General features: G+C 51.9%; 1 protein-coding gene across 2 annotated transcripts in view; it reads left to right on the top strand.

The window, feature by feature from the left end:
• pde4ba (phosphodiesterase 4B, cAMP-specific a) overlaps nt 1-17002 on the top strand; it is a 112503-nt gene that overhangs the window by 14637 nt on the left and 80864 nt on the right. For both annotated transcript variants that reach the window (XM_084692425.1, XM_084692424.1), the window contains exon 2: nt 7178-7277. In XM_084692425.1, coding sequence (XP_084548551.1) covers nt 7239-7277 — 39 coding nt within the window. In that variant the 5' untranslated portion in view covers nt 7178-7238. The remainder of the gene's footprint in view (nt 1-7177; nt 7278-17002) is intronic.

Below are 17002 nucleotides of genomic sequence, written 5' to 3'. Positions count from 1 at the left end.
ACCAGTCGGCCCGTGCAACTCCCGCCTTAAGTGCCCTGTTGTGTCAACACACAGTCTGTCTCCATTTCACAATGGAAATGCCTCCAGATTCGTCCAATCAGGGTGGATCACCCCTTCCATGAAATACTAGTCATTTCCTGTGTTTGGTGGGCATGAGCCTGATGTAAACAGATTTTCCTGGGAAGAGAATCTCCACTCGCCCTGTAATTTAAAAAAAATATAAATACATTGTTGGTAAAAACACATGGTTATATAAATGTGCCCTCGATGTGTTAGCAGATAACCTCTGCGCTCACACACTCGAAACATCTGTGCAGTTTACAGCTCACCGAGGGAGAGGACAGGATCAAACCATGAAATCATGTATCGGAGTAATTGAAAAAAAGATTTTTTTTTTTTCATTTTCCCTGGGGGAAAAATTTAAAATGGCTTTTTCTGAGCTATCATTTGTCATTTATACATGAATTTGTTATGGTCCCTTCAGAGCACCCAAATCAAACTAGGAAGACACAGAGAGGGGATTTATTGAGTGAAATCATTGGGGTAGAATCCAATATCACCCTGTCTTATTGAACAATGTTGTGCATGAGCAGCAAAGCACCTAAAAAGGGGAAAAACATGGTGAAACATAAGACTGTTTTCCACCTGAGGTTTTTGCATGTTCTGCTTGACATTTCAGAGCAGAACTCTTGCAGGACTGGTCTGCAGCAACGACGCCTTCCTTGTTTGAGTAGTTAACGCAAAGTCTGCTCCTTGTCCGCCCTAACGGTAAACGATCACAATGGTAGAGTCATTATCGAGACAAGCACACTGTTTGCCCCACAGAACGATGCTTTTTCACCTCGTAGATATCCTTGTAGCTAATACCGTAAATCTGTAGTCACTTAACCAAGTAAACAGTACACCCCAACTACTCTTCAGTAAAATGATCAATTTCCTTGGCTGAGAGATCTGTCCTACTGTGTGTGTATAGAGGTGTGTGTTCTGTGTGTGTGTGTGTGTATAGAGGTGTGTGTTCTGTGTGTGTGTGTGTGTGTGTATAGAGGTGTGTGTGTGTGTGTGTGTATAGAGGTGTGTGTTCTTTGTGTGCGTGTATATAGAAGTGTGTGTTCTGTGTGTGTGTGTGTGTGTGTGTGTGTTCTGTGTGCGTGTGTGTATATAGAGGTTCTGTGTGTGTGTGTGTGTATATAGAGGTTCTGTGTTTGTGTGTGTGTGTTCTGTGTGTGTGTGTGTATATAGAGGTTCTATGTTTGTGTGTGTGTGTGTGTTGTGTGTGTGTGTGTGTGTGTATATAGAGGTTCTGTGTTTGTGTGTGTGTGTGTGTGTAGTGTGTGTGTGTGTATATAGAGGTTCTGTGTGTGTGTGTGTTCTGTGTGTGTGTGTGTATATAGAGGTTCTGTGTGTGTGTGTGTGTGTTCTGTGTGTGTGTGTGTGTATATAGAGGTTCTGTGTGTGTGTGTGTGTGTATATAGAGGTTCTGTGTTTGTGTGTGTGTGTGTTCTGTGTGTGTGTGTGTGTTCTGTGTGTGTGTGTGTATATAGAGGTGTGTGTGTGTGTGTGTGTGGATGTTTCGGGCAGTAACTGAAGACGGGGATCCTGTGGATATGACGTTGAAGCTTTTAAACGTACACATTCGTTTTTGCTCTGTCTGAGATTAATAATCCTCTAAACATGTCATTGTTTGCCACAGCAGGCATCATTGATGAATTGTACGGTCTTCATCTTGCACTGTAGGTCCTCTCATCCATCACTGGGACTACCTTGGCTTAGCATGATCTTCAAATAGAATCTAGAAATTATATTCTTGATCCTTTGGCAAGCTGAACTCTCAGAAATGGATTGAACGAAAATGATTTTTTCTTTTACATTTAGATCTGATCCAACATGTTCTCCATTGCATTAGAGCCAATGTTGACCTGTGCTTCAATACACCCTCATATAGTCCCATATTGAGAGCCTATCTCTGCTCTCTCACAGACTGTTTCAGACGCTTTTTATATATTTTTATTTCTGTATGTGCTGCACCACACACGTGGAATTGCCAAGTGATTTCTGTCTTTGTCTTTCTCTTGCTGTCTAACATGTCCAAGCACATTGACTGTGTGCGCCGTGTCTGTGTGTGTGTGTGCGCGCGCGATGACCATCGAAAACAAATGAACCATTTAAAGAAGCATAAGCTTATTGTTGAGTGAGAAAATACCTTGTGACAGGAAGAGAGCGTGTGACAGGAACACGTTGTGACAGGAAGTGAGGTCACACACTTACTCTTTATTATCCAGCTGCTGACCCCATCAGAAGAGCACGGTGATTGTGACACACAAGACATCATTCATTCATTTAGCAGATTGGTTTATCCAATGCACGGGGAGGAGAATTGAACCTGTATCTGCAGTCAAATCCTCTAACCACCGAGCTATACCCTCCCCTTTGTCTGAATGTTTTTAGGTGGTAAGCAGATCATGATACATTCAGTTGCACCACAACAGTTCAATGTAATGCCCTAGAAGGCCTGGCTGAACAGCGCTTTGCTGACTAATGATGCAAAGGCTAAAAAAAATATGTTTTTGCCAAGCTGAATCAAGTCTGTCTCCAATCAGTGTCACCTGTGGTTTACATGATGGGAGACCTGCAGAATCCAGCTCCCTGTCTCCATCCTAAATGGCAGTATTCCAGTTTCCTGTCCCCTCCCCTGCGGAATGTAAAACATAAAAGTGTGACGAGGGAGGGCTGCCCCGGCTCTCGTTATTAACGACACCACGCAGCTCCGAGTGAGCGGGTGCAGCAAGAAATGAAAAATGATCAGTCAAAACAACCAGATGGAAGGCCAGAGTAGCTTGTCTGCCAAAGCCAGTTAATATCAGCCTGTCGGTCCCGCGCCGTCCAGAGAGGGGCCTGTGGTGGTGGCTGTGTGGGGTTCTGTTGGAACAGACGTGCCGAAAGGAACGTCTAGCACACAGACCCTGGCCAGATCTGCAGGTCCTCTCTCTCTTTAGAGGGAAGTGCCCCGGCTATTTCACCAAAGCAACACATTTGCTCCCTTTGACGGGAGGGTGGGTGTGGGTGTGATTAAAGATGGATGAATCATTATTGTAATTGAGTGAACCGGGTGTACGCATGTGTGTGCAAAACAGGCACATGTGCTTACACCAACTTATACACACACACACACACACAGCCTATATATAACCTGCTTTTAATAAGCTGGACCTCACCTCATATTTGTCCTCCACCGCCTCCCCACCCTCCTCCACCACCTCCCCACCCCACTAATACTGTGATAACAAGCAGAAGAATCAACAATTAGCTTTCCACACAGGGACTAAGGAGGTCGGTGTTCTCCCCGACAGAGACGTCCGCTATCTGTCTGTTAACCGCTGTTCACCGTGGTCACACCACTTGCACAAGCAAGCTCAATCTGTCATCACCAAACTCCAACATAATCTCATAATGACGATGCGCTGACACCGAGCATTATCCTCTTTATGTGAAACAAGCAGAAAAACCTTGCTGGCAATTATTTATTTGATGTGCAAAATCTAGATGTGGATGTGAAGCTTTCAAGCAAAGGGTCATGTGCATATAGACTGGTCGTTATTCTAACAAATATCACCGCACAGATAAGTGATCATCAAGTAAAAACTCTTGTCTATCCCAAATCATACATTAAACAGGTCCTTGTCTCGTCAAACGTGTGTGTGTGTGTGTGTGTGTGTGTGTGAGAGAGAGAGAGAGAGTTTGCATGTGTGATAAACCAGGAAGCGTGTGAGCTGAACCAGAGTAGAAAGGAGGAAACAGGTCCCAAGTCTAAACATCCCTAACCAGTTCCTGTTCTGCTTTCACTCAGAATCACATGTTGTAGTTAGACCTATTACACCTGCCACTGTAACTACCTCCAGGAGCTGAGTGAAGGTGGGACTCCAGCTTACAGTATCATAGAGTATCCATCTAGGATGTTTTTGATAGTCTTATCACAGGTGAGATGCTGTGTTTACAATACGAGGCATCTCTAGACTTTATGCTAACGCGAGCGCGATAGTGTGTCTGTGTATGTGCTGTTGATGTTGTGAGTTGGCTGCAAGTCGCTTCTGTTTTTCAGTCATCAAGGATCTGCATCTGTTTCTGGAACGTGGTCGTCCTTTACCTCAAACTCCACTGAACCTTTCATCCAGCTGGTGGAGAAATCCCTCTCCCTCATATCTTCCCTTCCTCTCCCTCCCTCTTCTCTCCCTTCCTCTCCTCTTCTGCCTCCCCCCATCTTCCTCTCCTCACTCCTGCTCACAGTCTAAAGCTTCTTGACAGCCTACTCTTGTTACAGTAGATTGGGTGCCTATCAGAGAAGATGAAAATCCCTCTTGGTTTATGAACAGGTTATTAGAAGCCTTGTGGTAGCTTTTCAGTGGCTGTGGAGTCGATCTTGTATCGTTTTAAATGATTAACACGGGAGGTATTCAACGGCTTTGGGCCATTAGTTGCAAGTTTCATTAGTGAGGAATGCTAAACTAGCCTGACAAGGTGCTGTCCTGCAGGGTTATGGAGGAATCTGAACCCACAAGTGAGAGAAGAGCCTACCAAAAGACTTGCGCTAACAAGATGGCCGCCTGCACTTTTTTGACAGCTCATTAAATATTTCATGTCTCGCTCTCAGGTCGTCTTGTGGAAAACATTATTTTAACTAAGAAACATATTTATACAACATCGCTTTTTCTTTTTCTATCAGTCTGTCCGATGACTTATACAAATAAACACAAAGGATTATTTAGTCGTTTTTTGATAGTAACATTAACATTTAATTGTGACAGAGGGAACGCTTAAACACTGCCTCAATCGAGAGAGAAATAATCTTCCTGATCTCTGTTGAATAACAAACATTTCCAATAAACCTCAATCCTCACGATGGCATGTTTTCAAGTCGCTCCTGGGATTAAGCTGTGTTTGATGACACTCTGCCACATTTGTGCGACGCTGGAGTTAATATCTGTCGTCGCAACTAAACACAAAGCACAGGAGCTACGCTGCTAAATGCGTAAATGTACCCGGGAATAACAACTGATTGAGTTACGGAGGCGTTCTGTGAGTAAAGGTAATGATTATGCCTGATGACTCAGGACTCTGTGGTGTTCTGTGGAGCCTGTGGTACAGTGGGCTGGTTCCTCCCTCTCACCCTCAAATGAGGGATGGGAGTGAGAGAGAGAGAGGAGACCGAATGGAGGGATGGGGAAGGCAAGAGTGCCTTACGGAAAGAGATCAGCGAGGCCGAGCAGGAAAGAGAGAGAGGTGTAGGGGTGTGGGAAAAGAGCCTCTGGGAATTGTGAGTCTGGCAGAGACTTCCAGGGTCACCGTCGCTGTGAGCCATATGTCTCTCACCTCCAGCTTAGTGTGACGGGGGGAGGAGTGTGATGGAGATGTGAGGGTGAAGGTGGAGAGAGAGAAAGAGATACAGAGGGGAGAAGGGAGAGGGGGAGGGATTCAGAGAGTGTTGACTCTGGTCAAAGCTTCCTCTGTTCCGGCATGTTCTGGAGCCCTGACCATGCACAGCAGGTCATGCACGTGTTCCAGAACATCCAGGAAGATCTGTCTGTCTGTCTGTCTGTCTGTCTGTCTGTCTGTCTGTGATCAGCTCTTTGTGCAGCCAGCTAGAAACTTCATTATCTCACCCAGTTCATTATCCTCTACCCCAAAGTGCATCAGGGAATCACATCAAATTGCTTAATTCAACCAAAGGTCTTTTTGCATGCAGTAATGTAGACCTTGGCTACCACAAGGAAGTTACACAAAGCACAGAGCCTGGTTTTTATAACGGTGCTATCGTGACCAGAGTGGGCCAGTGTGACCAGAGTGGGCCAGTGTGACCAGAGTGGGCCAGTGTGACCAGAGTGGGCCAGTGTGACCAGAGCCCCATGGGCCAGTGTGACCAGAGTGGGCCAGTGTGACCAGAGTGGGCCAGTGTGACCAGAGTGGGCCAGTGTGACCAGAGTGGGCCAGTGTGACCAGAGTGGGCCAGTGTGACCAGAGTGGGCCAGTGTGACCAGAGTGGGCCAGTGTGACCAGAGTGGGCCAGTGTGACCGGCGTGATGGAGGAGGGCACAGTAGGACGCTGCAGCCTGGAACTCCAGTCAAAATACTCCTCTCTTTCTCTTCCTCTATTCCTCTCTCTTTCTCTGCCCTCCTGTCTCTCTCTCTCTCTCTCTCTCTCTCTCTCTCTTTCTCTATTCCTCTCTTTCTCTCTTCCTCTATTCCTCTCTCTTTCTCTGCCCTCCTGTCTCTCTCTCTCTCTCTCTCTCTTTCTCTATTCCTCTCTCTTTCTCTCTTCCTCTATTCCTCTCTCTTTCTCTGCCCTCCTGTCTCTCTCTCTCTCTCTCTCTCTCTCTCTCTCTCTCTCTCTCTCTCTCTCTCTCTCTCTCTCTCTCTCTCTCTCTTTCTCTCTTCCTCTATTCCTCTCTCGCTGCCCTCCTCTTTCTCTCTTCCTCTCTGACCTCCTCTCTGTCTCTCTTCCTCTCTTTCTATTCAATTTATTGTTTCTTTATTGACACGAGAAAATTCTTTCAATTACCAAAGCATTAAATCAATATGAATTAAACCATAAAGGTGTCTGTCTCTCTCTCTCTCTCTCTCTCTCTCTCTCTCTCTCTCTCTCTCTCTCTCTCTCTCTCTCTCTCTCTGTCTCTGTCTCTGTCTCTGTCTCTGTCTCTCTCTCTCTCTCTCTCTCTCTCTCTCTCTCTCTCTCTCTCTCTCTCTCCCCCTCTCTCTCTCCCCCTCTCTCTCTCCCTCTCCCTCTACCCCTCTCTCTCCCCCTCTCTCTCCCCCTCTCTCTCTCTCTCTCTCTCTCTCTCTCTCTCTCTCTCTCTCTCTCTCTCTCCCCCTCTCTATGTCTCTCTCTCCCCCTCTCTCTGTCCATGTCTGACTGAAGTTTACTGTGGTTTGTCAGTGCCGTGTCAGGCCTTTCTCCTTTCTCACAGCTCAAACCCTCTCCATCAAGAAGAAAAAACACTATCTTGTCTTTTGTTTTTCCATGCATATTTCACAACACTAGACAACACTATGTCCTTGAGTGTTTGAAAGAACTGTGTGTGTGTGTGTTGGAGTGTGTGCATGTCGGGTCTTTGTACCTGTGGAAAATGTTTGGGTGCCGTTACTTGCCTCGCAACCAAAGTTGTGTGTGTGTGTGTCATCCTTGCAGGTGTGTGTGACTCCGGGTGCCGTGGAACGGAGAGAGGAAGAGGAGGAACACTCCACAGAACATGAGGAAGAGCAGGAGCGTGCTGACGGTGTCAAACGATGTAAGTACCTGAGACAGGCCAGACACCTGAGACAGGCCAGACACCTGAGACAGGCCAGACACCTGAGACAGGCCAGACACCTGAGACAGGTACCTGAGACAGGCCAGACACCTGAGACAGGTACCTGAGACAGGCCAGACACCTGAGACAGGTACCTGAGACAGGCCAGACACCTGAGACAGGCCAGACACCTGAGACAGGTACCTGAGACAGGCCAGTCACCTGAGACAGGTACCTGAGACAGGCCAGACACCTGAGACAGGCCAGACACCTGAGACAGGCCAGACACCTGAGACAGGCCAGACACCTGAGACAGGCCAGACACCTGAGACAGGCCAGACACCTGAGACAGGCCAGACACCTGAGACAGGCCAGACACCTGAGACAGGCCAGACACCTGAGACAGGCCAGACACCTGAGACAGGTACCTGAGACAGGCCAGACACCTGAGACAGGCCAGACACCTGAGACAGGCCAGACACCTGAGACAGGCCAGACACCTGAGACAGGTACCTGAGACAGGCCACACACCTGAGACAGGCCAGACACCTGAGACAGGCCAGACACCTGAGACAGGCCAGACACCTGAGACAGGCCAGACACCTGAGACAGGCCAGACACCTGAGACAGGCCAGACACCTGAGACAGGCCAGACACCTGAGACAGGTACCTGAGACAGGCCAGACACCTGAGACAGGCCAGACACCTGAGACAGGCCAGACACCTGAGACAGGTACCTGAGACAGGCCAGACACCTGAGACAGGCCAGACACCTGAGACAGGCCAGACACCTGAGACAGGCCAGACACCTGAGACAGGCCAGACACCTGAGACAGGCCAGACACCTGAGACAGGCCAGACACCTGAGACAGGCCAGACACCTGAGACAGGCCAGACACCTGAGACAGGTACCTGAGACAGGCCAGACACCTGAGACAGGCCAGACACCTGAGACAGGCCAGACACCTGAGACAGGTACCTGAGACAGGCCAGACACCTGAGACAGGCCAGACACCTGAGACAGGCCAGACACCTGAGACAGGTACCTGAGACAGGCCAGACACCTGAGACAGGCCAGACACCTGAGACAGGTACCTGAGACAGGCCAGACACCTGAGACAGGCCAGACACCTGAGACAGGTACCTGAGACAGGCCAGACACCTGAGACAGGCCACACACCTGAGACAGGCCAGACACCTGAGACAGGCCAGACACCTGAGACAGGCCAGACACCTGAGACAGGCCAGACACCTGAGACAGGCCAGACACCTGAGACAGGCCAGACACCTGAGACAGGTACCTGAGACAGGCCAGACACCTGAGACAGGCCAGACACCTGAGACAGGCCAGACACCTGAGACAGGTACCTGAGACAGGCCAGACACCTGAGACAGGCCAGACACCTGAGACAGGCCAGACACCTGAGACAGGCCACACACCTGAGACAGGTACCTGAGACAGGCCAGACACCTGAGACAGGCCAGACACCTGAGACAGGTACCTGAGACAGGCCAGACACCTGAGACAGGCCAGACACCTGAGACAGGTACCTGAGACAGGCCAGACACCTGAGACAGGCCAGACACCTGAGACAGGTACCTGAGACAGGCCAGACACCTGAGACAGGCCAGACACCTGAGACAGGCCAGACACCTGAGACAGGCCAGACACCTGAGACAGGCCAGACACCTGAGACAGGCCAGACACCTGAGACAGGCCAGACACCTGAGACAGGCCAGACACCTGAGACAGGCCAGACACCTGAGACAGGCCAGACACCTGAGACAGGCCAGACACCTGAGACAGGCCAGACACCTGAGACAGGTACCTGAGACAGGCCAGACACCTGAGACAGGCCAGACACCTGAGACAGGCCAGACACCTGAGACAGGTACCTGAGACAGGCCACACACCTGAGACAGGCCAGACACCTGAGACAGGTACCTGAGACAGGCCACACACCTGAGACAGGCCAGACACCTGAGACAGGCCAGACACCTGAGACAGGCCAGACACCTGAGACAGGCCAGACACCTGAGACAGGCCAGACACCTGAGACAGGTACCTGAGACAGGCCAGACACCTGAGACAGGTACCTGAGACAGGCCACACACCTGAGACAGGCCAGACACCTGAGACAGGCCAGACACCTGAGACAGGCCAGACACCTGAGACAGGCCAGACACCTGAGACAGGCCAGACACCTGAGACAGGTACCTGAGACAGGCCAGACACCTGAGACAGGCCAGACACCTGAGACAGGCCAGACACCTGAGACAGGTACCTGAGACAGGCCAGACACCTGAGACAGGCCAGACACCTGAGACAGGCCAGACACCTGAGACAGGCCAGACACCTGAGACAGGCCAGACACCTGAGACAGGCCAGACACCTGAGACAGGTACCTGAGACAGGCCAGACACCTGAGACAGGCCAGACACCTGAGACAGGCCAGACACCTGAGACAGGCCAGACACCTGAGACAGGCCAGACACCTGAGACAGGTACCTGAGACAGGCCAGACACCTGAGACAGGTACCTGAGACAGGCCAGACACCTGAGACAGGTACCTGAGACAGGCCAGACACCTGAGACAGGCCACACACCTGAGACAGGTACCTGAGACAGGCCAGACACCTGAGACAGGCCACACACCTGAGACAGGTACCTGAGACAGGCCAGACACCTGAGACAGGCCAGACACCTGAGACAGGCCAGACACCTGAGACAGGCCAGACACCTGAGACAGGTACCTGAGACAGGCCAGACACCTGAGACAGGTACCTGAGACAGGCCAGACAGTACCTTCCAACCCTGCTGGAGAGAAAACGCAATGACTGTGCCATGGTGCGTACAAGGAGAAGTATCTCAGGAAGCTGGAGAGGTGAGAGAGAGAGAGAGAGAGAGAGAGAGAGAGAGAAATATGTGGTTATTGATCGACAGATGAGATTGAGGCCAAGATGCACTTCCTCCTACAATGTTGCAAGGTTGTGATCAAGCCGTCCTCCCTCTCCCCCCTCTCCCCTCCTCCCTCTCCCCCCTCTCCTCTCCCCTCCTCCCTCTCCCCCTCTCCCCTCCTCCCTCTCCCCCTCTCCCCTCCTCCCTCTCCCCCCTCTCCCCTCCTCCCTCTCCCCTCCTCCCTCTCCGCCCTCTCCCCTCCTCCCTCTCCCCCCTCTCCCCTCCTCCCTCTCCCCCCTCTCCACTTCCCCCTCCTCCCTCTCCCTCTCCCCCTCTCCCCTCCCCCCTCTCCCCTCTGCCCTCTTCCCTCCTCCCTCTCCTTCCTCTCCCCTCTCCCCTCTCCCCTCCTCCCTCTCCCCTCCCCCCTCTCCCCTCCTCCCTCTCCCCCCTCTCCCCTCCCCCCTCTCCCCTCCGCCCTCTCCCCTCCTCCCTCTCCCCCTCTCCCCTCCTCCCTCTCCTTCCTCTCCCCTCTCCCCTCCTCCCTCTCCCCTCTCCCCTTCCCCCTCTACGCTCCTCCCTCTCCCCCTCTCCCCTCCTCCCTCTCCCCCTCCCCCCTCCTCCCCCTCCCCTCCCCCCTCTCCCCTCCTCCCTCTCCCCCCTCCCCCTCTCCTCCGCCCTGTCAGTTCTCATCTCACACATCCTCAGGTGCCTGCCCCGTCATGCATCCTGCATCCAGGAGACCTTGTGTCACAACCATTACTCCACACTTCCTGATAGCACTTTGCTATTACCAGATACGCTGCTCATGCCCAGTACCTCTGGCAACTTGGGAACGGTGTCTTTTTTCTGTTGTTGTCACACACAAACACACACACACACACACACACCCACACACACACACACTGGCTGGTGCTGGTTTAAACCAAGGAGCAGTATAAACCAGATGCTGTAAGACACTGTTTCTACTCACCTCTCTCTGTCTTCTAATCTCTCTGTTCATCCCACTCTGTATCTCTCTCCATCTCTCTCTCTCTCTCTCTCTCTCTCTCTCTCTCTCTCTCTCTCTCTCTCTCTCTCTCATTTCACCTCTCTGTTTACCTCACTGTGTAACTCTCTCACGCCATCTCCTGCTTTCTCCCCCTCGTCCCCTGTCATTATTTCTGGATCTTTCTTCTCCTGGTACATGTCTGAGAGGGGTAGCAATGTGCATTGTGTGGTTCTCTCAGCAGGTAGACAGAAGGAGGCCTGACCAGAGCAGGGTTGTGTTTGTTAGGAGGTGTGTGTGTGTGTGTGTGTGTGACACCAGAACAGGGGGCCTGTCTGCTAGCTTGGGAGGCGTAATGAAATGTTGTAAGCTGGAGGTGGCCAACAGCAGACGCCAAGCGCCCTGATTCAATAAAGTCCCTGCTTTCAACCTGGCGCAGGGATGACCCATTCTGCATTCAGGTCACAGAAACATGGCGCACGTGTGTGTGCGTGTGTGTGTGTGTGTGTGCTGGTGTGTGTTTCTGCTAGACTCTGCTAGAGAAGGCTGCAGATTGCTCTGTGTCAGGTCGACCAATCATCTCAATCTAAGCCCAGATGGAGGCGTGTCCTGGCACACTGGGCTGTCATCAGGACTCTTAACAAGCTGCAGACGTCCTCAGCAGGAGGACAGATAGAGGTCTGTGTCCAGGAAACAGGTGGAACAGTCGGCCTGTCTTTCCTTGAGCAGGTGGAACAGTCAGCCTGTCTTTCCTTGAGCAGGTGGAACAGTCAGCCTGTCTTTCCTTGAGCAGGTGGAACAGTCGGCCTGTCTTTCCTTGAGCAGGTGGAACAGTCAACCTGTCTTTCCTTGAGCAGGTGGAACAGTCAGCCTGTCTTTCCTTGAGCAGGTGGAACAGTCAGCCTGTCTTTCCTTGAGCAGGTGGAACAGTCGGCCTGTCTTTCCTTGAGCAGGTGGAACAGTCAGCCTGTCTTTCCTTGAGCAGGTGGAACAGTCAGCCTGTCTTTCCTTGAGCAGGTGGAACAGTCAGCCTGTCTTTCCTTGAGCAGGTGGAACAGTCAGCCTGTCTTTCCTTGAGCAGGTGGAACAGTCAGCCTGTCTTTCGTTGAGCAGGTGGAACAGTCGGCCGTCTTTTAGATGCCGTCTGAGGCGGTGTGTGTTGGTCAGACACCCTGCGAGGTAGACACCCTGTGAGGCAGACACCCTGCGAGGCAGACACCCTGTGAGGCAGACACCCTGCGAGGCAGACACCCTGTGAGGCAGACACCCTGCGAGGCAGACACCCTGCGAGTCAGACACCCTGTGAGGCAGACACCCTGCGAGGCAGACACCCTGTGAGTCAGACACCCTGTGAGTCAGACACCCTGTGAGGCAGACACCCTGCGAGGCAGACACCCTGCGAGGCAGACACCCTGTGAGTCAGACACCCTCTGAGGCAGACACCCTCTGAGGCAGACACCCTGCGAGGCAGACACCCTGTGAGGCAGACACCCTGTGAGTCAGACACCCTCTGAGGCAGACACCCTCTGAGGCAGACACCCTGCGAGTCAGACACCCTGCGAGGCAGACACCCTGTGAGGCAGACACCCTGTGAGGCAGACACCCTGTGAGGCAGACACCCTGTGAGTCAGACACCCTGTGAGGCGGACACCCTGTGAGGCGGACACCCTGCGAGGCAGACACCCTGTGAGGCAGACACCCTCTGAGGCAGACACCCTCTGAGGCAGACACCCTGTGAGTCAGACACCCTCTGAGGCAGACACCTTGTGAGGCAGACGCCTGTGAGGCAGACACCCTGCGAGGCAGACACCCTCTGAGGCAGACACCCTGTGAGGCAGACGCCTGTGAGTCAGACACCCTCTGAGGCAGACACCCTGCGAGGCAGACACCCTGCGAGGCAGACACCCTCTGAGGCAGACACCCTGTGAGGCAGACACCAAAACAGACGTGACGAACTGTTGTGCCAGCTGGAGTACACTCACCTAGTGAAGACAAGAGTTTGAAAACTTAGTTTGAGGACGTGTTTCCCGGTAGAAACAGTTATTAGGGTTTGTAACTGTTTCTACAGCTAGAAGACTTGGTAGCCCTCCTCTTCCCACCCACCCCCCCCTCCCCTGCCTCCTTTCTCTCTTCTCCCTTCTCCCCCTCCCCATGCTCCTCCCCTCCCCACGCTCCTCCACCCCTACCCTGGCCTCCCCTACCCTGGCCTCCCCTACCCTGGCCTCCCCCACCCTGGCCTCCCCCACCCTGGCCTCCCCTCCCCTGGCCTCATCCTCCATCTCTTCAGTCTTCAGCGGAGAGACAAGCGCACGGTCAGGGGTCGGATGCTGGTTGCCGTAGCAACCCCAATTCTTGGCTCAACCTCCCTCGGGTGACAGGGATTGGCTGGTTTCAGAGTATCTACAAAGACGTACACACACACACACACACACTCTCTCTCTCTCTCTGTCTCTCTCTCTCTCTCTCTCTCTCTCTCTCTCTCTCTCTCTCTCTCTCTCTCTCTCTCTCTCTCTCTCTCTCTCTCTCTCTCTCTCTCTCTCTCTCTCTCTCTCTCACACACACACACACGCACACACACACCCTTGTAAGGCAGAAGGGTGGTGGTTTGGTTGCTGTAGAGACAGCAGAGGAGTGTGTGTCAGTGTAGTAACATCCTCTCCCTCAGACTGTCTGCAACACGAGCATGATGATGGCTGTTAGTCCTGTACACATGTTGACACCTCACACCTGTCCTCTCCTCTGTTTAGAGCAGGCAGGCAGGCAGGCAGGCAGGCAGGCAAATGAATCAGAAACAGAGGCCAAGGCAATCGAATAACAAAAGTTAAAAACCACAATTGAAGGCTGGCCTGAAGGTAATATTCTGTTCCTTTTACTGCAGCAATTTTCTCCCTGAATAACAGTTTAAATTGGTTACGTTCACCCTGATTCCCCTCGGGTTAGACAGGCAGAGATCTTAAAAGGTTCTGCTGAATGACGTCTGTGTCTCCCTGTTTGGGCTGACCTGGCCTATAACCACGGGTGCTGATTGGAGTAGAAAGAATCTGCTCAACCAATGGGAGAGGACAGAATGCAAACAGCGTTCAGTGATAGTAGGGGTCACTGGAGATAGAGGCTGTATTGTACCCTATGATTGGTTAGGGGTCGGAGGTCGGTTGTAATGTGTTTCAAATGGCTGTACTTTGCTAATGGATCTCTGTGTGAGTGAGCTGGTGCAGAGAAAGACTTGTGGACCCAGATGACCCTGTCTGTCTGCCTGTCTGTCTCTCTACCTGTCTGTCAGTCTCTCTACCTGTCTGTCAGTCTCTCTACCTGTCTGTCAGTCTCTCTACCTGTCTGTCTGTCTGTCTGTCTGTCTACCTGCCTGTCTGTCTCTCTACCTGTCTGTCTGCCTGCCTCTCTACCTGTCTGTCTGCCTGTCTCTCTACCTGTATGTCTGTCTACCTGCCTGCCTGCCTGCCTGCCTGCCTGCCTGCCTGCCTGTCTGCCTGCCTGCCTGCCTGCCTGTCTGCCTGTCTGCCTGTCTGTCCTAGATGGCTGTCTGTCTGCCTGCTTGCCTGCCTGCCTGTCTGTCCTAGATGGCTGTCTGCCTGCCTGTCTGTCTGTCTGTCTGTCTGTCTGTCTGCCTGTCTGTCCTAGATGGCTGTGTAACTGGCTGTTGTCAGAGAGACGAAGCAGCAGTGCTAATCCCACCAAGCAGCTGTTGTTCCCACCACTCTGTATGTGGTCCGTGGGAGGATGACCCACAATCCCTTTCACCAGGCCTCCTAGTGTGGCTGCACAACCCTAACCCACTCACATCAGAAACAATGCAAATGTCCGTAATGATATATGCCAAACTGTTCTACTAGGTACACAGCGTGCACACATATGAGGGAGAAATAACAGCTGTGCTTTTCTTGTAAGTTACACATATTCATTGCCTCCCTCGGTGTTGAATCACCCTGCTCTAAAGCCCAGAGACGAGCTCCTGATTTCAATATGAATGTGTGAGTGTGTGAGTGTGCGTGTCGGAATCATGTTGGTGAAGTGTACGCACGTGTGGGCGTGGGCTTTGACCTCTGTGTCTTCCTGCATGCACTTGTGTGTCTTCCTGCATGCACCTGTGTGTCTTCCTGCATGCACCTGTGTGTCTTCCTGCATGCACCTGTGTGTCTTCCTGCATGCACCTGTGTGTCTTCCTGCATGCACCTGTGTGTCTTCCTGCATGCACCTGTGTGTCTTCCTGCATGCACCTGTGTGTCTTCCTGCATGCACCTGTGTGTCTTCCTGCATGCACCTGTGTGTCCTCCTGCAAGCCAGGAAGTAGAAAGTAAGACAACTGTCTTGAAAAGCTGCAATCAGTCTATTTCAGTCTCACTCCCACACACTCCACCCCCCACCCCCTACCCCATCCTCCACCCCCCACCCCCTACCCCATCCTCCACCCTTCACCCCCCCCCCCTCCACGGGTGTGCCCCCAGTCACACTAGGACAGGACAGCATGGTCTTTAGACAGTGCGTCAGTGTGGGTTCTGTAGTGACCCGGGTCATATGCCTAATAGTCTCTAAAACAGACTCTCTATAACCTCATACTGAAGAGCTGATTTAGCCGAGGGCTTTAAAAGCAGGGGGTGGGGGGAAGGGGAGGGGGGAGGCGGGTAGACCCTGGAGGGTCCTGAGATCTGATAATCTCCTTTCCCTGAGTGTGTGTGTGTGTAGTAATTGGTGAGACAGGTGCATGGGCAGAGCTGAGGGAGCAGGCGAGAGTGTGTGTGTGGGGGGGGTCAGGGAGACTAATGAGTGGGTTGCTGTGTGTTAGTCACAGGGGGGAGGAGGGGGCGGAGGGAGGGGAGGGAGGGGAGGGAGGAGGAGGAGGAGGAAGGACCGGGGCTGAGACGAGAGAGGAGAGTTGAGTTGAGGGGCGTGCGACTCACTAAATCCTTCCAGCTCAAAAGCTCCATCACCTTTTTATTGAATATGAAATCCGAGTCCATGGTGAAGGATCTCTTGACCTGATTCCTGGATGAATCATCGTCCCTCTGTGCTACCATGACCAGGGAGCTGCACAGGAATTTTGAAGGGCAGTTGCTCTGGCCTGAAAAAAGGGCTGAATGTAAAAACAACGACCGTTGTAGGTAGCTAGCTCTGTCATATTTCTCTTTCTAATGAGGGGCTGGTTCAGTTGCATGTAGGTTTGCTCATAGGTGTGTGTGTGGAGCGGTTGTCTTTTTGCTGTTTAACACAGCCTACGTACTGTGAGTGTCCCTACTCCTACAATCTCTCTGTCTCCGTCTCTCTGTCTACGTCTCTCTCTCTGTGTATCTATCTCTGTTTCTCTCCGTGTCTCGCTTTCTGTATCTATCTCTGTATGTCTCTCTCTCTCTCTGTGTATCTATCTCTGTAGATCCCCCCTCTCTCTCTGTATAGTATCTCTCTCTCTCTCTCTCTCTCTCTCTCTCTCTCTCTCTCTCTCTCTGTGTATCTCTCTCTCTGTATCTATCTCTGTAGCTCTCGCTCTTTCTCCCTCTCTCTGTCTCTCTCACTCCCTCTCTCTTTGTATATATCTTTGTCTCTCCCTCCCTCTCTCTCTTTGCTTGTGCCTCTCCTCAACCTCTTTTCTGTCCCTGAGCCTTTAGAGGATGTCTCTTCTACCTCTTCACGGTCCCCTCCTCCCTCCCTCTCTCAGCTCTCCCTCACTCCTCTTCTCCTCTCCCTGGGACAGTGCTGTGGTGGTTTGCTTTGTGTCTCAAGGATGATGGACAAGAAAAATAAAGACATTCAGTGTCAAAAGAAGTTCACGTTTTGTTCCTTCCACACAACACCTTAGAGAGAACTGCTTCTCTTTCTACAAAACACCTTGGA

Source organism: Hypomesus nipponensis, chromosome 26 (assembly GCF_054491055.1).
Source record: "Hypomesus nipponensis isolate SF chromosome 26, ASM5449105v1, whole genome shotgun sequence".
Taxonomy (NCBI): Eukaryota; Metazoa; Chordata; class Actinopteri; order Osmeriformes; family Osmeridae; genus Hypomesus; species Hypomesus nipponensis.
This window is presented reverse-complemented; position numbering and strand designations above follow the sequence as displayed.